A 23,576-nucleotide genomic window follows, 5' to 3' on the forward strand; every position below is an offset into this window, starting at 1 on the left:
CTAAGCATACAGTATTGGAGCAGGTGCAGCCATGTTTTGTGCTCATATACACAAATCTCATTCTTATGCAACTGCACCTACCTTCAGAATGTGACTGAGGAGATGGCAGATGCTGTACGATCTTGTGCCTTGTCTATGTTGTCTAGCAATAGTCCAGTTTGTTGTAGCAGGCTTCATTAGGACACATCAGCAGCACAGCTCTCCTCTGAGAACCTGTCAGGCTATTCATAGCAGCGGCTCAGGTAGGGGTGTCCCAGGACGCCTGTTCTTCTGCATTTTTACTGGAGCCTGGCAGCCCTCAGGGCTCCACCACAACCCAATTCCCACTGAAATGATGCCTCTCCTTGTCTGTAGTGGTCATATCTGAATCTAGATTTTGGACAGACATTTTATAAATATTTTGATTGGACTAATAGTGTCTTAGCTTGATGCATTGATTGTTTTTTATCTCAGTCAGCTGCTAGGCTCACAGTAAGCTCATCTCTCTGAGAAGATTTTAACAGGGATCCCAGTATTGACTGGCCAGTCTGTGACGGAAGGATCGATGCTAGCTGAGTGGTAAATAAAGGCTCATTTAAGTACCACTTTAGACATTTCTTTGACCTCAAAGTCATGACCACAGGGGTTATTCACCAATGTCATAGCTGCTACTTCACACTGGAACTCACTTGGACCATGTTCCAGCTATAGCATGTTATTCTAGGATGTGTGGTTCACTGATTGCATGTGACTCTTAAGCTCACTCTGAGTAGTTAAAGTGTTTAGTATTGATTGCCAAAGCCCTGTCATGGAGGTTAGCATGTTCCCTGCCTGCAGCAGACCATTAACTGCATGCCCAGCTGGTATCGGTGTATATCACGCTCTACACTCTGAGAGGTTTGTGATGCAAGGACTGATAGTACTCGACACCTAAATGTCATTATACATGTACTTTGAGGGTGCACAAGGTTGTTTGTTAATACTGAAGTAAAACAAAGCCGTGTTTTGAGTGATGACATGTTATGAAAGTTGCAAAACCATATTTTACATGTAGAGGTAAAACTCTTCAAGATTTTATTTGAATATCCTTAATATGACCAAATAAAATTTGGATTGGCCCTTGAATTTGATAAACAAAACTCTGCCTTAAATTGATGAGGAGACCCAATACCAATGCAATTATCCTGCTATTAGCTAGATTAACATGCCATTACAGAAAGAACTGTACCCATCTGAAAAGACGTCCTATAAAAGGATTATGACTTTAGATTGACTGCAGTTGCAGTGGTGACACATATTAGAACCTCAATTACTTTTTGGACAGATAGTCTCCAAGGTAGACTTCTGTAATTAAATGACTAATTATATTGCACAGATTGCCCTCTACTGAGAGATCATAAACATCATTTTCCAATTCAGAAATCTGCTCCATTAGAATGCCTTTAAAACATGAAGCACATTAAATATTGATTGTTAATAGCACCTAACCAACCCTACTTTTAAACTCTACCAAACATTAAGCTGAGTCCCTGGCTGGCCTGGTGCCACTGATCAATGCCATGTAACATCCAAAAGGGAGAAATTCAAAATCAAAGCCGTCGTCATAGCAACGCCCCTGCCAGATTCCACCAATCAATGGAGATGCGAGATGCGCCAGGGAAAGGCCAGCGTCCTACATAAAGAGTGCGGGACAGGGAGCCGGGCGCCACACAGGGCAACGCACCCTCCGCACGCACACGACAAAAGGCACAGCCGCAAGGAGAAGGGGCAGGAGAAGAGTGGCACCGAGAGAGGAAGAGAGGGGAAAGGACAAAGGAAGAGCAGCAGGGAAAAACTGAGAAGATATGGTGCGCTCATGTGAACGAAGGATCCCTGCCTGGGTCTATGTGGGCACCCTGCTCCTCTCACTCTACCTCCACTCTATCACAGTTGGAGGAGGTAAGATAACATACGGCATCAGTAGTTTTAAACTGTTTGCTTTTAAAGAGTCTTGTCCATTCTGTTTCCTTTATATATATATATATATATATCCTACATTGTAAGGGAAGCTGTGTTCTATTTCAGTCCAGCTTCCCCCATACTGTCAGTGGGTAGTAGGGCACAGCGTGAGTGTATGGCTCTCATCCAGCCTTGGGGCAGGGGGGTTGTTTTATCTATTCTACTCATCCTGTCCTCATCTATCTGTCTGCTGGATGCAGGGAAAGACAGGCAAGTGCATTTGCTGCCTGCCTGTGTGTCAGCTCAGTAATACAGTACAATGTCTGAAGAAAAGGTTTCTTACTCTACTCTCTAAAGTAGATCAGACTTGTTGACCAAAGGAACTGAAGGCCACATTCTTGTGTTGTCAGATTATATATCAGTATTTCTTTTGGGATTCCTCTGGAGCACAGACTCATCTAATGCTGGATATTTAATATTTAGGAACGGTGTACAGAATGTTTTATTTCGTGTTTTCAGCCTTCCTGAGCTTGAGTGGAAGAGACACTTTGTCATTCTTTATTCATAACCGTCATTTGTCTGCTTGGAACTGAATCTCTGTTTTTTTTTCTCACAGCGTCAGAAAAGGTAAAATTTGTAGCATATAGCACCCTTAATTATGAATGAATTTCAAGATTTTTCAATTGGCTGAACTGTAAAACAAGAATGCCAAAGTCATTTGTCACTGTCCCCTCCCCCAAGCTCAGCTGGCTCAGGGTGCCGGCTAGCTAATTGGAAAAAGGTTACTTTGAAGTGAAGACGCTTGATTGTGGTGGAGATATGAAGACTGGGAGACAGCCCAGGGAGCCAAGAGTACTCCCCCTGTGTCTCATTAAACCCCCAGTAACGGGCCAATAAGGCTGCCGATGGCTGTGGCAGAGCAGAATGGAAACAGCAGCTTGTCATGCTGAGTCTTTCATGTGTGATTCCCCACTATGTGCCACTTGCACTTACGCTCAAGAGGACCCATAGAAGCAGCCATCTGTAATGGCGCTGCAGAGTCAGGAATCATTTCTGAACACCTGGCATCTGAGGTTTTCTGAGTCAGCCACCTGGCATGTTACTCTCTTTCTCTATTAATTGAGACCGCAAGAATAGAAGGATGTGCAATTCTGATTTTCTCTGATATAGAGCATAACTTGTGGTTTAGTCATGGGATTATACAGCGCTTTTCTAGTCCTTGTAGGATGTGTCAGACAAGGTCGATGCTCCCTGCATCTGATTCAAGTTGTAGAACAGAAGCACAGGAATTTTTCTGTGGAAGAAATATCAGAACGCTGAGTAAGGCTGATAAGATTCATTAGGGACCTGATGCAAATGGCAAATAAATCAGGGTGTACATATCAGAGTCCAGATAATGAGAACAGACTCACAAGTTCAGAAACAGTTTATAGCTAATTGCTAGATCAAGACGAATTTCATCTGCATGTAACTGGCAAATAGAGGTGATTCTCTTTCTGTCAGGTGTTGCCACTATTTTGCTCTCTCCTCCACAGCTGCCCTGAAGCCGGACGTCGCATTGGAGAATGGTGCCACGGTATTGAACCACTCCATGAGTTTGGTGCAGCGTATGGAAACCCTGCTGGCCATGGGGAACGGTAGTGATATCACGCTCCGGGTGCAGACTATCAACACGGACGAGGTGAAGGTGATCCAGGCTCACACCCTGGTTCTCACCCTGCAGAGTGACGTGTTTGAGGAGCTGCTGCTCAGCCACAACACCAGCACTCTGGTTCTGAGGGAGACGCCCGACTGTGCTGCTGTCTTTGACAAGTTTGTCAGGTGAGGAGAGCAGTGGGCAGTTCATGGAGAGGAGAGGGACAAGAAATCAGAATTTTTAACAATTTATTAAATAACTATCTTAGGTTTAATTAAACCCAAAATACCATTCAAGAAATTGTGGAGCTGCTTATAAATGCTATAGTATTTTCCACAAATATGAAGGTATCGCTCTTCATTCACTCCACTCTACCTTACTAAGTACTACCGTACTAAGAGAGTAAGATGCTCCATCTTGTGAAATATTTTAAAATTACATCTGCTGTGTGGGACTCACAGTCTAAATCAGACTGTGCGTTTTTTCAGTTACTCAGACGTGAGGAGAGAAAAACTGCTGAATATAGACAGAATTATGCTTACCTCCAAATAGAGTTTTGTGACTTTAGATGACTATTCCAGCTTTTTTTCCTGCAGGTATCTGTACTGTGGTGACATCTCAGTGCGGTTAGATCAGGCCATTCCTCTGCATAAGCTGGCCAGCAAGTACCATGTGTGGGGCTTGCAGCAGGGTCTGACCCAATACATGACCCAACATCTGTCTAGCGATTCCCCCACGGGCCACGTGGTGGGCTGGTACCAGTACGCCATGCAAACTGGGGACTTGGCCCTGCGGGACAGCTGCCTGCAGTACCTGTCCTGGAACCTGTCCTCTGTGCTGCAGAGCGGAGAATGGGGCTCCATCAGCGAAGACCTGCTGCTGTCCCTGCTCCAGCGCTCTGACCTCATTTTGCAGAGCGAGCTGGAGCTCTACGAGGCCCTGGAGGCCTGGATCAGCCAGAACCAGCCTGCCAGCCTGACAGTGGAGAGCGCCCTGAGGGCCGTGCGATACGGCATGATCCCCCCTCAGCACCTCTTCCGTCTGCAGAAACAGTCCCCTCTCATGCTGAAGTATTACGAGTCTGTCCGTGAGCTCCTCTACCTAGCCTTCCAATTCCACTCTGCCTCACCCATCCAGCTGGCCAAGTACTTTGATGTCAACTGCAGCATTTTCACCCCCCGTAACTACCTATCGTCCTCCTGGGGGTCTCCTTGGGTCATCAATAACCCCACCCGTGATGACCGCAGCTTCAGCTTCCAGACCCAGCTGGGGCCAAGCGGCCATGACTCCAGTAAGAGGGTGACATGGAACGCCCTCTTCTCCCCTCGCTGGCTCCCACTCAGTGTCCGGTCCACCTATACTGAAATGGGTGCCATGCAGCCCACCCGCACAGACGGGGGTCGACCTCGCATCATCGTCACACCGGCCACTTCCAGTCCAGACTTTGCCGGTGTGAGCTTCCAGAAGACGGTGATCGTGATGGCAAGGCAGCAAGGAAAAGTGGTGGTTCGCCATGTCTACAACTTCCACCAAAGCACAGAGGAGGCCGGGGATTTCCTGGTGGACGCCGACCTGCAGCGCCGCGTGTCGGAGTACCTCATTGACAGCTCCCTCTATCTGCACATCGTAGTAAAACCCCTCTACCATACCCTCGTCGTTGCCAGGAAGTGAGGGCAGGAATTCTGTGTCGCCTCACCCTCACTGGTAACACTTTACAATAAGGGTACATTAATTAAGGGTTAGTTAATGCTTAATAAGCATTAACTAACCCTAACTAATGTGTCTGGTAATCATTTACTAATTGTATTCATGTTAACAAGGTATTAATTTATACATTATTTAATAGTCATCTTTATAAACTATTAAATAATGTATAAATGAATACCTCAGTTAACATGAACACCATTAGTAAATTATTACCAGACACATTAGTTAACTGTTAATTAAGGGTTAGTTAATGCTTATTAAGCATTAACTTACCCTTAATTAATGTAGCCTTATTGTAAAGTGTTACCCCATCACTTGTCCGGCCTCCACACCCACTTAGTCCAAACCACACTCATATCACAGCACCTGCTTATTGGTCAGGTGTGTGACATCTCCATTAACGATCACTTTGTGCAATTTGTTTTTTTGTCTTCCGACTATTTAACAAGGAGGTGTCTGGTACCAGTTACGGACTCACCATTGTATCAACAATTCAGTGGCTCAGCAATGATTATCAGATTACTCACAGTGGGTTTTCAGTTTTACATGCATACTCAGAGAAAAAAAAGCTTTTCTGTACTGATTTGTTACGGTTTTTAATGTCTGGCTCTTTCCTTGGTTGAATGGCATTATGAATTCATTAAATCCACATAACGGTTAATGTTGTCTGCATAGGTAGAAGTTTTGCTTTAAATTAAAATGTTTGCTGTTGGTTTCATTTTATGCAGAAAATGAAAATGAAGCTCTATTCTAGTGTCCACATAGATTTCTAGTTCATGGCACTATATCCTTAAACATACCCTTATATACCTACAGTACCTTGCTGTTTACATACCAAAATGCATTTGAAGTACAATCCCATTATCAATGTTCCTTTGTATTCTGTGGCTCACATGCAAGACTGGGGATTTTTTTTTTTAATTGCAGCCCCTAGGGGATTGTATTTTGTTTTTAGTGTTACACACACCTTATCTCTAGCTTTTAAAGAAACTACATCTCTGTGTTATTTTCATCTTGAATAAAAACAAACAAAAAAAACCCATTTTGTCTATGATTGCCTATAATTCAGTTCAAAATCTAGTGTGCATAAAGTTGCCAGACAACAAATCAAAGTAAAATGCATTGTATGATCTATTAAAAGCATCGTTGTAATTAATCTAGTTTTAATATGTAAATTAAATTAGCTCTCTGTTACATAGTCTGTACAAAAAAACCGATAGAAAATCTATGCTCACGATACAAACTGCACAACCCATAATCCTTTAAGCATGAGGCAGGAAATACGTCATTACGCAGCAGCGTCGTTGGAACCTTCAGCTGTCAGACTTTGGCCACCCTAAAAGTGCAGTTTTTGTTAGCAAACTAACTCGAACTGTATATCCCGCGCCGACTTCATTTAAAGTTGTGCATCCATCTGCTAATCGATCCTTAAACCTGCGGGTTAGCGATAGAAGCACGGAGATTGCACGAAGATAAACAATCTTTTTATCGCTGCTAGTTTTTGCACGACAAGCCACCGATCCTGAGCGGGTGTAAGGGTAGATGCAGGGAGGGAGGGAGTAAAAAAAGGCAAAAGTCTTTGTGCTTCCCTTCCCCCTCATCAAAGCAAAGGGGAAATGTCTCTTTCTAAAGGAGGTAAGGATTTCGTACTCTGCCGCTTTTTAAAACATACCCATGCATGTGATTTCATTTACGCGGTGCAGTTTGTGTGGAAGTAATTTAGCTATCATTGACAATCGTAACCTTACCAGGTGGAAAGCTGCATGCATGAGAGGAGGAAAAAAAAAAGCTAGCCAGGACGTCTTTCCTGCTTTCTATCATTATGCGAAGCCTCTAGCCACACTGGAGCCTCAAGATATTCCTCCTGCGCTGTATTATAGCTTATATCGCCAATTTTGCTTTCTGGTAATGGGCATTCCCGTGTCGCTCGCGTTTCACTTTTTGTGTTTTAGTGAGCACATTTTCACGACAAAAAGAGGTATTTCGCCAAGCTGTGTTAAACAACCGACTTGCACCCTCAGCTGTAACTCGCTGCAGCGGTACAGATTGGTTTCCCCTCTTTAGGTGAAAGCACAGTGTGACCACAGGTGTTTTATTTTTCGGCCTCCTGGATGTCATGACTCATTGATTATGTTGGATCCTTCTGATTGGCCAACGTAACCACACGTAGCCTATACATGTATATATTTAGAGTCACGTCCGGAAAAAATGCGTTTTCCCTGGTGGAAATTACACTATTTTTAAACATTCACGCGCTTCGCGGCAATGTCAATGAACGACGAATCGCACATTTGGCTTCCGCTAGCGTGTGTGTTGTGTAATTTTTTTTGTAGCGGCGGACACTGTTCAACAAAATGCACCCCTCGGAAAATCAAGGTCCTTCCTCTGCGTCAGATACAGAGAGCACGATGATGTCAATTTGCATTTCAAGTTCACCGCTTGTGCTGTTACACAATCATACTAGCGTTACCATGGTCGGGAGTACACATTGTTTTGAGAGGGCTGTGTAGATTGGCTGTTTGCTGTTCAGGCAATCACAGCCTTTGGCCTACCATGGCATGTTTTGACTTGCAGCCTCAATACCTAGTGCAGGCGCTCTTTGTTGACACTTCACTGGCTGCAAGCAGTATTGCATAGCTGCCACACAGGTTCTAAGGTGTTGTTACTGTGCAGACCAAAGGTGTCTTGTGAAAGTGTGTGTGTTTTTTTTTCTTTTTCTGACCACTACAGTGAGTGCGGCCCTCCGTGGTAAAGGGTGGAGTGGGCCTAAGTGCATTGCAATGCAATTCACGGCATTGCTCAGGCATGTTCGGAGATTGGATTCTCCCTAACTGCACTGATAGGGTGGTGTGGAAGATTATCTGTGCATGACTCATCATTGTCCATATATGGGCCCAGATTGAGGCCGAAGCTTCCTGATGGTGACTCGCCACACAGCTATTGACACTTTGATCCCATGCACAATCCAGAAATTCCTCTTCATGTTGTGTATGCGTTGCTGCACTCAGAAGATTCTCTTCTCTTATTATTGGTGTGTCCGGACAATCACTTAATTTCCTGTGTCCCCTTGGTATCCACTGACTATACAGCTATGGCTGATGTCACCGCATCATTGTCTCGTATCGGGGCCCGATTCGGGGACAAGGCAGGTCTTGCAACAGAAAGCTGCAGGGAAGCTAGCCTCAGCCCAATGAGGAAAGTGAGCAGTAAGCAGGCCAAGTGAAGTGACATCATATTTCCCAAAGGGTCCTGACAGCTGTTGTGTTTTGAGCGGATGTGTCCAGTCTGACTGGTGAGTCATATCCCACCCCACAGCCCAGGCCACAGGGGTACGACACACACAACACACTGGCACTGCTACCTGAGAGAGACTAGTATTTCAAGTCCATTACGACTTCACTGTAAACACGCAAGGCATGTCTTGCAATTACTCAGACCTCATTCAAAGGTTGATATGTACAGTATGATCTACTGTATGTGTCAAGTATTATTATTAGTAGTTGTTTTCATGCAGCACCAACACATTGTTAAACCTTTCTAATAGATGAAATAAGCCAAGTTCTGTCAGGTTTGGTGGCATGTTTTTAAACTACGCAATCTGTTTATTTTTCTGTGCTGCACCAGTGAAGGGAGAGCCTGGCCTGTGTTGTATTGGCTTGCTACCCTACTTTTGTTGGGTGAACAAAAGGCTGTCTTATTTGTCAGGTCATAGGGAGGTTTTGAATGCTCTTTATTTATGTCACCCAGAGGAAATGCACAATCTATTTTTGACTTGGCATGTGTGAGTAAATCACACTTAATCTTCCCCTACCACATGAGACTACTGTAGGCGTAGTGGTTCATTGAAACTCCTGTCTGTCAAGACACTTTGTAGGCCTATTTTAGGGCTACAGCACACAATACCCCTGCCTGAAGTTTCAGTTGTAGGCCATCGAATCTGAAATCCTTGTGAGCTAGACTTCCCTAACAGCATGGTTTAGCAAGGAAGGGGTTTACCCAATCATGTTTCCTGCAAACTGGAGTGGTATGACTCATTACATGGTAAATAATTTGAATTTAATAGTAGCAGCTGGTATCCACACCTCTAATGACAGATAAGTCATACCAATAAACAGACCCATTGCAATTTTTTGCTAATTTCAAAAAAGGGGCTGCTCCAATCTGCACAAAATACATCTTTTTAGTGACTTGCCTGTCAGCTACATGAAACTAACTTCCTAGACTTGAGGTAGAATGAGTTTAGCTTGCAGCCTGGCCTAGGCCTGTATATGACTAGTTGAGGAAATAGCCAGGCAGGTCTAAACTATTTCTCATCATATCCCAGTGGGTGAAAATCTGTCCAAGGACCAGACAAAGGTCAAGAATGTGTTCTGTTTTTCCTGTCGACCTTGCTACGAGAGCAAACACGCTGAGCGCCAGTGTCCATGCCGAGAAGAGCTGAACTGTTTTCCTGTGTGTTCCTGGTAGGCCTGTTGGCTGTGTCATTCTGGCAGGGACCCACAGCCCCTTGTGGGAAGTCCCAAGGCTGCTGGTAAAACGTGTTTATGAATGGACTGCTGTCACTACTTTAACAGAGGTCCCAGAGCTCCACAGTTTACAGCACCATGTTTGGTCTTCCAGATATTGAAAAATGTAATATGTCCTAAACTTGAGATAGTTTAAAAAAAACCCCAAAAAAAACATATTGACGGTTGATTTGATTGCAACATTTGAAAAAAAAAATCATGACAGGAAAAAGAACTTGCTTCCCTTGTATTTTACCATCCCTCCCCTTTCTCTGCATCTGAGTCATCATACCAATGCCGATTAGTCATTTAGGCCGCCTTCTCTCTATTGTGGGGCCTCAGCTTTGAGTACACCTAATCTCCAGTTAGATAACAGGTATCATTGGCAAGAGTCGGTGTCAATGGCAACTGCAAATTGAATGTAACCTTGAAAGCACTCCTTACTTCCAGAATGGGGAAAAAACTCCACTATCCATAGACTGATGTGGATATATTGACCAGTCAATCATGAAGGCTTTTCTCATTTCTTATCTGCCAGGGAAGAAGAAGAACCCTGGACTGAAGCTGTCCAAAGAAGTGTTTGAGCAGCCTCCACCAGCAGTAGCAGCGTAAGGCTCCTCCTTTACTCCAGGGTGCCGAGGGGCAGAGGCAGCAAATATATTATCCTCAATAAGGGGCTCTCAAACTTTTTTGAGATGCCCAAATAGATTTGGAGACACCCTAATAGGCATTTGGCTGAGAAGTGCATTGTGTTTCCTAGTAGATGTGATAATATGAATGAACTTTCTGGGGATTTGGATTGTCTGTACTCCACTTAAGGAACCATGGTCCTGTGTAAATGCTGATTCCTGTCCCAATCAGGGAGAGAGGTTCAGTCCCTGCATGTCAGATTACCCGAGTTGACCACTGATCTTAATATCGATTTAAACCACTCTCTATTTTAATATGAATCTCATCAGTTATTCTAATAATAAAGATGCACAATCTGTCTCATGAATCATCTGTAAGCAAATATGGCATCATTCAAACTGATAGTATACTGACTGTTTTTGCTCAATTTAAACTCTGTTCTCTCGCTGCAGGCCCCCTCGAGACCTCGACTCTAAAGCTTGCGTCACTATTGGAGATAAGGTAAAGTTGGCTCCGTATTCTTCTGAGACTTGTTCTATTTTTTGCTGAGCTGAATACATGCATTAAGCTGACCGCTCTCTCCTCCTTCCAGAACTTTGTGGTGAAGGCAGATGACTTGGAGCAGATCGGCGAGCTGGGGAGGGGAGCGTATGGGGTGGTGGACAAGATGAGACATGTGCCCAGTGGTGTTATCATGGCTGTCAAGGTAGGCTGGCCAGCCGCCCGCTGCTCAGGTTACCTGACTTGGCTGCTCAGTAGATGCACCAGGCTTTTAAAATAGTACGATGACTCATAGATGTACTCAACATGTGTGCTCAGCTCGCACTCATTTAGATCGGATCTATGATGGGTTACATTGGGGGGGGAAATGGGTTATATATCTTTGGAAAAGGAGTTTTCATTCTTCTCTCTGTCATCTCTGGTGATTTGACTGGTGCAACTGTGCAGCTAAGTTGCAGGGCCTTTTAAAATGCATTGTTGGTAATATTTTAGGACGTTGTGATAAGACATTGGACCCCATTGGGATTAAGCACCTGTGATGAAACTTGCAGCCCAATCTGTGCGTTTCTCTCCCCAGAGGATCCGTGCCACAGTCAACACCCTGGAGCAGAAGAGGCTGCTGATGGACCTGGACATTTCCATGAGGACAGTGGACTGCTTCTTCACCGTCACCTTCTATGGCGCCCTCTTCAGAGAGGTGAAGACAATGTCTGTGTCTCACACATTTACTATCGGCATTGCCTTCTTTGTGCATTTTACGGAAGTGCTGACCGTCTTGTTTCTCTTCATTGTCGATTGACATCTGTGTTGTCAGGGGGATGTTTGGATCTGCATGGAGCTGATGGACACTTCTCTGGATAAGTTCTACAAGAAGGTTATTGAGAAAGGCATGACCATCCCCGAGGACATCTTGGGCAAGATCACTGTAGCAGTACGTCCACGACTCCTGCACCATATTTTACTATTTGAGAGCATTGTCATTGTGATGATTTGATCATTTGGGTGTCTTCTACACCTCTAGTTGTCAGCGTTAGTTACTGACTTCTTGATGATGACTGATGATGAATTCAACCTCTTCCTCAGTTCTCAATCTCTGTTTACTTTACAGATTGTCAAGGCATTAGAGCACCTGCACAGTAACCTGTCGGTGATACACAGAGGTAAACAGTGTGTTTACTCATATCAAAGACATTGCAATATCAGAAAATTCATACTCATGTGTTTCCCCTTGTTGATTTGCTATCCCTTCTCTCATCATACTCCAACACCGTCCCTCTCCAGATGTGAAGCCCTCCAATGTTCTCATCAACACTCAGGGCCAGGTTAAGATGTGTGACTTTGGCATCAGTGGCCACCTGGTGGACTCCGTAGCCAAAACCATGGATGCAGGGTGCAAGCCCTACATGGCGGTAAGCAGGGCCACGGAAAATCGGGAAAAGAGACTCCTGGTACAGGCCAGTTGAGATGCAGGAAAAGATTCTTCAGTGAAGTTTTAGAAATGTACTGATCTAAGCCTGAGCGAGGCCTGGCCTTTATCAACATCGTAGGTCTTTTAACCCCTCATGAGCTGGAGCACAGCCAGAGATCCTCAGGCAGGGCGCTCCCTCACCATGTTGAAGTCTAGACTACAGATTGACAGTAATCAGGTCTTCGCTGTTCGAACCTCTAAGTTTTTGAATATTTTGCCTGGAACTTCAGCAGAACCAGTGCATTCTTTAAAATCATCACCTCAAGCTTTTATATCATTTATGGGAATTAGTCGTCAAGACGCCTGTGCACACCCACTTATGATCAGGTGCAGGTTGGTCGCAGGAATAAGACATAACCGCACACTGTTAGACTTCGTTGTTAACTTACATCTTTATTTTCTTAAGATTAGGCTTGAGAACCGAACAAGTGAGTTTAAATCTGGAATTTTTATTGATTTGTCTGTAGCTGTTTTGTAACTGTTTTGAAAAATGCAAAACAAATCAAGTTTATCATTATTGTTGAAATAATTTTATCTGTTGCTGGCTTTTTTCCTGTTTCAGCCTGAGCGGATCAACCCTGACCTCAACCAGAAAGGCTACAGCGTCAAGTCAGACATATGGAGTCTTGGAATCACTATGGTGAGTTGGGCTGGGTATCGAAATTTGGTGCCTCTAGATACTGACAGTGGCACCAATACTGCAGAGCACATTCAGTGTCATTTTTTGATACTTCAAGTTAATAATAAATAGGCACAAAATTAATGTTATTGTTGCCATTCTCGCATCAAGGTTGCAGTCAGTGCTCATGTATTCAGCGTTACATGTATTTGGTAAAGCAATAGCATGTGAGGCTATTGGCTACATACCAGACATACAGCTTTAAAGTACTTGTAGTGCTTTCTAATCTTTAACATCTCTAACATTTTGTCCACATAAAAATGTGGATAAAGATGTGGTTAAAGTTCACAACAAAGGACTAGTAAAAGGAAATACAAACTATGCAATATGATATTGGAAAAGTCCAACTCAACCACAGAGGCTCTCGCTTTGCCAGCAAGATGATTGATGCTCTGATTGTGTATTCACTGTCTTGCTACTATGAGCTTGTATCAGATGGTGCTTACGCTGTTGGCAAACACAAAAACGTAAATGTTAGCTTAGCCTTGTGTAACCAGACCTTTCTCCGCACTCCATTGGACCATAACTCTTATTATATAATTCAAGGCAAACGCCATCCCGGCCACATTCTGCCAGTGTAAGTCGAGCCTCTTCCACTTTTTCCGCTATGATCCATTTTATCCTCGGCAGCTACTGCTGTGATGAGGACCGTGGTGGTGGGAGACCCAGTTTTGTTTGAAGTTTATGATCATAATTATCCACAACGTTACTTTCTCAACAAGAGTTTAATTCATCAGATGGTACAGTACACTTTAGCAAATACCATGTTTACTAAATCATGTTAAAAAAAGATGCCAATATCAATACCACAAATTTCCACACACACGATCCAACACTGATGGTGAGTCACCGTCACCCTGGTATGATTGGTATGTTTTGACAACGAGACCAGATTGGTGCAAAATCATAAATAACCCATGCTTTCCTTGATTGATATTTAATATGGCTCACAGGCACCTTTTCTTTCTTTGGCTACACGAAAGAGATGCCCTTATCTCTTATTTATCCCATATTGCTATCTTGCAAAGAATATATTTTATAATTTTGAGACCGTGGGAAGCTTGGGAATTGTACAATTCTGGAAAAGTTTCTGCAAATATTCAAAATATTTGAAGAGTTTTGTTCCGAACTGAAAGGTCCACTATTTGATAAAATACATACTTTATACTCATACAAAATGATTGGTAGTACAAAGTAAAAACAAATCATAGCACTTTTTAAAGGAGATTAAGTAACTAGGATCTAAATAATCTAAATACTTTATTTTTTATAAATGTTGCGACTTTTGGTTTTTAAAAATGTATCGCCCTTTGAAGATGAACTCTTCAGTGTTGTGAAGGATCATCTTCAGCTAGCATTATAATTGATAGTCATATTACCCAGCTAACATTAGCATACATCATATTGAACCCTGATCAAAATCCAGGCAAGAAATGGAAAGAAAAAGTATGATATTTTAAATGGACAATGTGTAGGATCCCTGTTAAATCAGACTGTCTCTGCCTCCTAGATTGAGCTGGCCATTTTGAAGTTCCCCTACGACTCGTGGGGCACCCCGTTCCAGCAGCTCAAACAGGTGGTGGATGAGCCGTCTCCTCAGCTGCCCGCCGACCGCTTCTCCCCAGAGTTTGTAGACTTCAGCTCCCAATGGTGAGCCTCTCCATCTCTGCACATGTCTCACAGTTATGCTCCTCATCCGCCTCACTCTAAAGCAGTGGCATCCGAAGCCCACTAGGGGTCAGTGTTCTGCTCTCCATTAGCCTGAAGAGCCATGACTATCTCAGGATAGTCTATCCATCATTCTGTCAACATCATCAGATGGCATCATTTGACTATTTTTATATGTGGCTATAATTACTGTTGGATATTTGTTTGGTATTTTGTCTTATGTTTGCCTCTATCTTCTTCATCTTTACAGCTTAAGAAAGAAGCCAATTGAGAGACCAGCTTACACAGAATTAATGGTTAGTTTGCATCTTTGGTTTTATCTCTCTTTTCTCCAAAAATGGCATCAGATAGTTGAATGTATTTTGTTCTGTCTCTACTTTGCCACCATCTGTGTCACCTCTGTGAAATCTAGGGTGCTCCTTGTTCTTGCTTTTGTCCACAAGAGGCCAGGCTTTACCCAATTAACCCACCAAGATTGTGATGTGCGTGTGTGTGTTGCTAGCTAAAAGCAATAACAACACAGTGTTTATTACATTGGTGTAAATCCCTTTTTGTCATCCAGGAACATATGTCTAAGCATAGATGTTTCTCCTTTTCTACGCAGCAACATCCCTTTTTCACCCTGCATGACTCCAAAGAGACAGACGTGGCCAGTTTTGTCAAGGTCATCCTGGATGACTGATGGGCCCCCTGCCCCCTCCCAACCCCTCCCCGTCAGGGTAGGCGGGACCTCTCCATCAATGAACCAATGGCCTACCTTTTTTTTTTTTTTTTTTTTTTTAACTCACTGGAATGACATACTCGACAGACTCTCATGCACCCACACATAACAGGGGGCGACCCAAAGACTGAAACCAGCCCAACAGCACTGGAGTGGGACAGTGGCGGTGATATGAACTCGTATGGTCCAACCAACTGGAGAGGTTTAATTCACTCCTCCAAGCCTCCTGTGTGTGTGCAATTATCCAACATGACAGATATGAACTGAACTCTTGTGTTTTGTTGTTTTTGTCCTGTTTTTTTTCTCCCTCTCTCTCCCTCTCTCTCTATCTCTTCGGAACGGACAGAGCCAGCCATTATTTCTTTTGTGACGCATATTGTATGAATACTTTGAATTTCATCTGCAAAACCAACAGTTAATGTGTATGTTTTTTTGTGTAATGAAAGCTATATTTGCATATGCGTTTGTATGTTTTCTCATTATACAGTTTTTTTTTTTTTTTTTTTTTTTTTTGATACTGTATATATATCAACGTCAAGTGTGAATTACTTAGGGCCTTATTCGTCAAAACGCATCAGGTGAACAGTCTGGCCTGGTCCTGTGTCTTGCCGGGCCGTGGGAGGCTCCAGCGGTCAAAAACAAAGCACGCTGCACCGTGACAAATGGCAAAGGTCAATTTCGGGGACAGGAGGAGTCGCAAGTCATTCCTAGATCTCTCTCTGTGGTTCTTCGTGTGAGGCAGGAATGTGAGAAATCCTGTGTCATCTGACCTTATAGCGCTCCAAGGCAGTGACCCCACAGTACACAGCCCTCCCTCCCTCCCTCCTCTCCTCTTGGGTATAAGATTAAGAGTTGGCCTCCTAATGTAAACAGTGCTGCCGGTGTTACCACCTGGCGGTTCAGGGGTTGCCTATTCAAGCTCACAGCTATATCTTGCCCGCTGTGTGCCATTTTTAAAAATTGTTCTCATGAATTATTACATTAATTGTGTGGGTTTTTTTCTGTTTTGGACTTGATTTTGCCCGCATTTTGACTTTTTTTTTTTTTAGGCAGCATTTCAACTTATTCTCCCCTTTGCTTATCTTTCTGAATGCTGGAGTCAGTATCCTCTTTTCATCCGAGGCACTTATGTTTTTTTCAGAGACCTTATTATGCCTTACACATACAGTATGTTAGGGAAATAATTTATGTGTTGAAGATGTAAATACTATCTTTTTTTTTTTTTTTTATGTAACATGGCACTGTCGTAACCTGGGCAGTGCAGATGTTCCTAGAGTGGTTGATATTAGTTAGTTTTTAATGCAGTGTGAAACGCGTGCACACACACATACACACACACACACACACACACACTCTCTTACTCACTCACAGGGCCAGCTGACTCCTGTGCACCTATTTTGGATTGATGTGCTGTCAAGCTCTGCCGCTCAGGTTTCTGTGCCCTGCTTTATGTGGAGGCGGCCTTGTTTTTTTTTTTTCGTTTTTTTTTTCCCAGGTCGTACTCTTCCTGAGTGCTGGATTGAGAGCCTCTATGTGGGCCATGGCGGGCAGCCATTATCTCTTCTGTCTGACTGTACTATGCAGTGCCCCTTAGCCTTGGACACACAGCAAGAGGCCCTTTCCCCACTCCCAAGTGTTCAGAGACTGTGACGGTGGCGGTGGCGATAGCGATGGTGACGACTGCCATGCCTCTGTTCATGGCGAGCACTCATGGCCTCTCTGGTTTACACTGTAGTGCGATCTTTATCAAAAGTCAGTGAGTTAGGAGTATTTATGATTGTGAATAAGAAGGGAAAGCTAGCAACGCCACAAAGAAGCTGCTGTAATTTTGTTTTGTTTTTTTCTAGTCGGCCTTCTTTGGATGGCCATTCCCATGGTGTGTAAAAGTGAGTTTTTACGCTGATCACAATGAGAATGGAACACTTGCTCTACCTCTTACTCCTTCACTCTGTTTGCCACCTCTTCATTGGGTGGGACTGACAAACTTGAACTATGGGAAGACAAAAAAATAAAGGCTTTATTCTTCAGTAAGACTGCATAAAGAATTCATTTCATCATATCGTTCATTTCACAATGCCTAGACTTGATGTCAGTCCTTTTTAGTGATTATTAAATGCGCACAAAATGTTGGACAAAAATGTTGCAGAAAGGATGATAGCTGCGGGTTTAAGAATTGACAAGTAGTTCCTATAATAATGTACAGATGCATAGAAGACGTACAGTGCAGCTCTGACATTTAATGAAGTCTTGATGCATGCATCTGCCTGTATGTGGTCCAAATTGCCCTTCAGGCCGCTCCTCGGTCAAGCTCTTGATTCCTACTCCCTCGTCACTAACAGTTTCCACTTAAGATTCTCCTTCCTGAAACCACACGCTCTAATCGAGATGAGAGATACTGGAGCTGACTGATCTAGCCGATAAAAGGAAATAAAGTCTCAGGGTTTCTACCAGCAGTAGTGTCTCACTCCCTCGCCCGTCTCCTCAGACACCTGTCAGCACGACCATGTTTTCCATCCTATTACATGTGATACTGTAAAGCACTGTAATGTAATGAAAGTGGAATTGAAACAAGAGATGGAAATGGTACACCTGGCCCCAGCGCGTGCATACAGTCATATGGTAACTTATACCCACACCCTATGTAGATACATACCCTATACCAAGAGCAGCTATAAACTTGATCTCAAATACTCCCATCACCTCTAATTTAACAAGAAATGTGCTGTCAATCTTGATCCACAAGGGGTAAAGGTCTAGCAGTTTCCATTGCAGGCAATTTTCAAATCCAATTACTGTAATTTCCTTATTTGTTTCTGAGAACACCTGTGCCTGTTGCCAGCAATATTACAGTGTCAATCTGAGTAAACATCTTTATGTAAGCAGACACAGAAGTGAATGCACTCTTTTTGGCAAACCTCTGATTCTTAGGGCTGAGTTGTGAATAGAAACATTAGTCCATTACATGGCTCTTTCTAAGTGCTTTTTCGCTGTGAATGTTAACAGAGGTTAACAAAAGCTTACTTGAGCAGCGGGATCCAGACCACTCCACTCTGAGTGTGTCTGTCAAAGACCAATGTCTTCATGCCAGGATGAGGAAACTCAATGCCAGGAGACTGCAGGCAGTGGCCCAGAGTTGTGCAGAGGAGTGGATTGCGAGCCGAACCAAAGACACTCTTTTTAGGAAAGAAGGCCTCTGATGAGAACTTACATAATGCTGCTAAAAAAGATTGTTGTATGAGGAAAATGGCCAACGTCTAGTTGAATTACTATCCCCGCTCAATTGAGAGGAGACTGTGATGCAGAAGAGAATCGCAACCTGTCTGAACTGGAAACGGGCGTTTTAGGGCCCCACCGGGGCAGCAGTGAAGATGAGTGGCTGGGTAATCTGTGGCTCCAGTTCACAATAACAACCTAATGTTTCTAGGGCCAGACACTAGTCAACACATTTAACCCACTTTCAGACACAATCACATGGCATCACAGGGCTAAGAATTTGTAAATTTGAGTATAATAGGTGAAATTGTGTGTTTATTTCTGTTCTCTTCAAGTGATAGTATGACTTTCTTTAGAGATGAATGTTTAAAGCGCCTGTTGACCATTGAACAGTCAAAAGCTCTTGGGTGGCAATAGTTAAGCACTTCTACATTCACCAGTTTGCCATTAGATGCAGAAAAGTAGGAAAGTATAGGCTTGGATTATACAATATTTTTTTTCTTTTTAATGGATCCACCACTGCCAGTCCAAAATCACCATCGACAGCCACCAAGGAACACACTGACCCTAACCATCAGCTCACCTGGAACATCAACACATGCAACAAGAGCAAACAGAAACTGCATCTGCTACAGAAACTATGGGAACATGCCAAAACCTTCAGACTATACCAGTTATACAAATCCTAATCTGAAAACGTGTGCGGTTGATTTCTCACCTGGCTCAGCCCACACAAAAAAAATCACAAAAATTGTCAATATAGCCACAACATTTTATCAGTGTTCGAATCCAGTGCAATGCAAAACCTTTGGGATGATATGAGCCACATCTCAACCACTCAACAACCAGTAAAACCTCATCTGTACCCTCTCTACAGAACAGCCAGAACCAGTAAATGTTTTATTCCCACAAGTATAACCCACCTCCTCTTCCACAAGATTATAGGAGACTCAGTAATGTGTGCTTTCCAATTGTGTTGGCATATGTTAGTTCATGTCAACTGTTGGACTTGCAATATCTCATCCTAGTTGTGGAATATACACTTTTGCACTAATACACCTTCCTGATTATTGTACAAGACAAATTTCCAGAAAGGAAAATTTATTGATTGATTTCATAGATTCATTATGTGTTTAATCTTCTGAGTGCTTACTTAGCCCTATCGGGTATAGAGACTATGTCAGAAACAGTAAACAATATAATTTGCACAACTTTAACTGCAAGTTCACCAAAATGTATCCCAAGGGTGCAAAGGACGACCAGCAGGACAGCTGTTTTCAGTCTGCCTACAGTCTGAAACAGGTGCATAAGGGTCAGAGAGAAGATACAGAGGCTGGCTATTATTGCAGACTTCTAACCATCGTAGCAGCTCCCATGATTTATTAATTACTAAGTAACCAGTCAAGCAGAGTCCTGGCCCTCTCCTTGTGTTCAGAGCCAGAGAGTGTCTGCCTGTCTGCTCAGGAGCTTCTGCTGTACTAAAAGCGAGTACTAAAATCACTTGCCACAGCTGTGATTAGATGCATGCCTATTTTTACATGATGAAATAAAGACACCAGAGTAGAGTTTGAGAACTCTTTCTGCTGTTGCCTCCAGGGACCTAAAGATGGACCGAGGAGTGCCAGACAAGGCATGGTAAGTATGTGCACTCCATTTTGGAATTATTTCCTTAATCTTTTGCCAGCTCCCACGATCCCCTGACCTGGCTATGGCGTGGAGATCTGGACATCTGATGGTCAGTGTGTTTTGCACCACAGAGCAAGTCATTAGAGAGACATACACAGACAAAACGTTCCACACAAACATCCTATTGATGACTGTGAAGTGCCAATTATAATAATTACACATTGTGGTTTCTGCATGGACAAAATGGGACTTGTGCAAAAGGGGAACTGAGGGGATCATCCCCTTCCCCCGACTCTTTCTCTGTATCCCCTCTCTCTCTCTCTCTCTCTCTCTCTGTCTCTCTCTCTATCCCTTGCCAAGGAATGCTTGGCCATCGGAGTGCCCTTAGATGGCAGACCTACAAGCGTCCCGTCTCAGATGACTGTACCACCACCTCGCTGGGATAAACAGCCAAACATAACAGGATGTCCAGGGATGGGGGTTAGAATGGGGTCTCCTGTCTGAGGAGGGTAAAAGAACCCCTCAAGATCAGACCAGGCCCTGGGCTGCCGCTGCATAGCATAACCCGTAGATGGCTCCTATTGCACCTTGAATCAAGGTCTTAGAGGGGAGGTGGGAGAGGTAATTGGTGTTGACACAGACACACACAAGCATGTAGCCTACATACTGCACAGCCGGATACACAGGGTGATTGACAGACACTGACCTAGACAAGAGAAAATGTCTTAAACATCAAAATCCTATTCAGAGCTACATTACCTGTCCCTGTCTTCGCTTTGCAAGTGTGTCATTTTCAAAAATGAAAAGAATGAAATCTTTTACTCAAGTTGGAGTAAGATTAGGCCTACTTTTCTAAAAACTACTCTAAAGTAAAAGGGTAGCTCTATAAAAACCCTCACATACTTGGTTACTTTTGAAAAAAAAAAAAAAAAAGACGAGGATTTTATGCCTGTGGTTCCAGAATTACTGGAACCAGAATTACCATAAATTAACTGTTTACCCATTTTGGTATTATCTTTGCAAATAATTTGATAGCCCGAGGAGAGGGGATGGTCCCTTTATATTCACAGCAACAAGGCTAATATCAAAGAAGGTAAAGTTAACTCTAACTTTAAATGTCTAAAAGTGGGAGTAAAGGTAAAAAATAAAATGAAACTTTACTAATCCTCGTCGGGAAGTTTCTGCTGAATACTGAATGGGTTTGAATACGGACACTTTTTACTACAATGCTATCAAAATGTTTAGGAACTTAATTAACTGCTAATCATACTGTAACTTAAAGTGTACTTATGCAATGTTGCATGTCAACTTCATCCCTTCTATCAAAAGCCTTGGGGGAAGTGCTGTGCTCGCTGGAATCAAAGGATTGGGCCACAAAGCAGATTCTGTTCCATGAATGAATGAAAAAAAAAAAAAAAAAAGAAAATGTCTCAGAGGGACTTGATGAAGGATGAAGCAATTACATAATTACATTTTGGTAAGATCTTTGGGGATTAAAAGTGCCAATGGCTTGGGTAGGGCTACTGCAGTTTTTCAAGCTTCTCAGGCTTATTAACCCAGTTGGCAATACAGATTACTGATATGAGATAGCATGCACAGGGCTTCAAATACAAAAGCATAGCATAGGGTATTGAATATAATGGCAAAGCTGTATTATGTAAGCATTGAATAGAAGCAGTAAAGGGCTTCATGGGTAGCACCTACTTCAGACAGATTCCTTAACCTTAGTAGCATGAGAGAACGTGAGTGCTTCAAATTGATACCTCCAGACTATAAATGCCTTTTGTAAACAGAGTTGGAGGTAGCCTGCTTAAATCATTGGAAATACTCTAGTATTACACCCTTATAATCCAATACAGCAGCTCAGCTTCATTTATTTGTGTTGAAACAATCCCTCTCTGGGCGTTCCATCTTCCAGTGTGGGTGTTGAAGGTGATAGCCTGGATAGATTAGTGGATTTGATAGTTGAGCCAGGACTAAAGTACGTCGTAATTACACCCTGAGACACTGGTGGCAGCCATCCATCACAAATCACAATGCCAAGGCAAAACCCAAGAGGAGACCTGCCCCTATGCTGTTTCATTACTGTCCACAATGAAATAGGTGAGTGTCTGTGTGTGTCTGTCTGTGTGTGTGTGTGTGTGTGTGTGTGTGTGTGTGTGTGTGTGTGTGTGTGAGCCCGCATGTGTGTGTGAGCGGGCAGGCATGTCACCATATAAAAGCAAATATTTGTGATCAAAGCAACAGACTCTCATAAAACTAGATGACAGCATATTTCATCACACTGGCAAAGGCGAGAGCTGCTGTATCTATTCCATCCTGACACAGATGTTGTTGTTGTAGGGACAGGATGAACAGTGTAGATGGGAAGACCGCATGACCTTGGTCTGATTAGTGGTACTTTTTTTTTTTATTTCAGGTCTTCATGCTTTTATTGCGCCTTTTTAAACTGGTCACTTTATGGTTTCAGTCAAATGAACCCAGTCCCAAACACAGGTGTGAGTGGCAGCGTTCTGCACTGGTTAGCCTTTGTAACTCAGCACGGCAATGGAAGAACATGAAACCCTCCTGAAATTAGGTATGTCTCAGTCATGTGGTGACTCTTCATGGATACCCACATAGGAAATACAGAGGCTTCAGGCTCTATATACAGTATGGAAGAGTAATAGGTCCCATTAGGGATCAGTAATGGCCAGTAACGATTATTACCATTATTGCCATTAAGGATTAAAGTGTAAGAGAAACATTCATGTGACACTGCAGGGTAAACAAGGATGGCATGTGTTGTTTACTGCATGATTCGGAACATTTTGGTCTATTTTAAAACGTGGGACAGCCAAAGAAGGTGAAATGTAATATCTCTGCATTCGTTGCTGGAGGAGAAGAGCTGCGGGCCGATGTCAGCGAGTGGGACAGCTGCTGCAAGGCACCCTCCCTCCTCTAATCACAGCTGAAGGTAGCGCCCTCACCACCCAAACCTGGTCAAATATCCTCATCAATGAAAATTTAGCCAGGCCAAATCAGTTATCCTGTATTAGTTTGTTGACCACACAGTGTTCGATTCACACCTATTTTAGGTTTAGTGTTTAGCCAGACATATTTGGCCTAAAGAGGTAGAAAAGGATTTTTTTCGACCTCACATCTTCCATTCGCCTGATTACATAAATGTGTTTCCGTGTTTCCATTGATTACCTCCAGCATTACTGACCAGCGTCTATTGATCTACCAGTTTTGTTGTGGTAGACGGCTGGGGAAATGTGCTCACACCACTCAAGCCACTACGCAAACCGCTGGAATGTTCTGGA

The 23,576-nt window shown here is 43.2% G+C and overlaps 2 protein-coding genes across 2 annotated transcripts; both read left to right on the forward strand.

Annotated features, from left to right (window-relative positions):
• Positions 1–1,823: 1,823 nt before the first annotated feature.
• On the forward strand, positions 1,824–5,224 carry btbd17b (BTB (POZ) domain containing 17b). The gene is made up of 3 exons (XM_071529700.1): positions 1,824–1,917; positions 3,453–3,738; positions 4,150–5,224. Exons 1-3 carry the CDS (start codon positions 1,824–1,826, stop codon positions 5,222–5,224), a joined length of 1,455 nt encoding a protein of 484 aa, XP_071385801.1.
• Positions 5,225–6,575: 1,351 nt separating this feature from the next.
• Positions 6,576–17,557, forward strand: LOC139652571 (dual specificity mitogen-activated protein kinase kinase 6). Its single transcript, XM_071529678.1, has 12 exons — positions 6,576–6,895; positions 10,304–10,373; positions 10,848–10,896; positions 10,988–11,101; positions 11,474–11,593; positions 11,711–11,827; positions 12,005–12,056; positions 12,178–12,305; positions 12,927–13,004; positions 14,554–14,693; positions 14,962–15,007; positions 15,316–17,557. Exons 1-12 carry the CDS (start codon positions 6,877–6,879, stop codon positions 15,391–15,393), a joined length of 1,011 nt encoding a protein of 336 aa, XP_071385779.1. The 5' UTR covers positions 6,576–6,876; the 3' UTR covers positions 15,394–17,557.
• The last annotated feature ends 6,019 nt before the right edge of the window (positions 17,558–23,576 follow it).

This window comes from Centroberyx affinis, unplaced genomic scaffold (genome assembly GCF_046629955.1).
Source record: "Centroberyx affinis isolate AG114_WGS23_722 - 3 ecotype Tasmania unplaced genomic scaffold, CSIRO-AGI_Caff_v1 ptg001832l_1, whole genome shotgun sequence".
NCBI lineage: Eukaryota > Metazoa > Chordata > Actinopteri > Beryciformes > Berycidae > Centroberyx > Centroberyx affinis.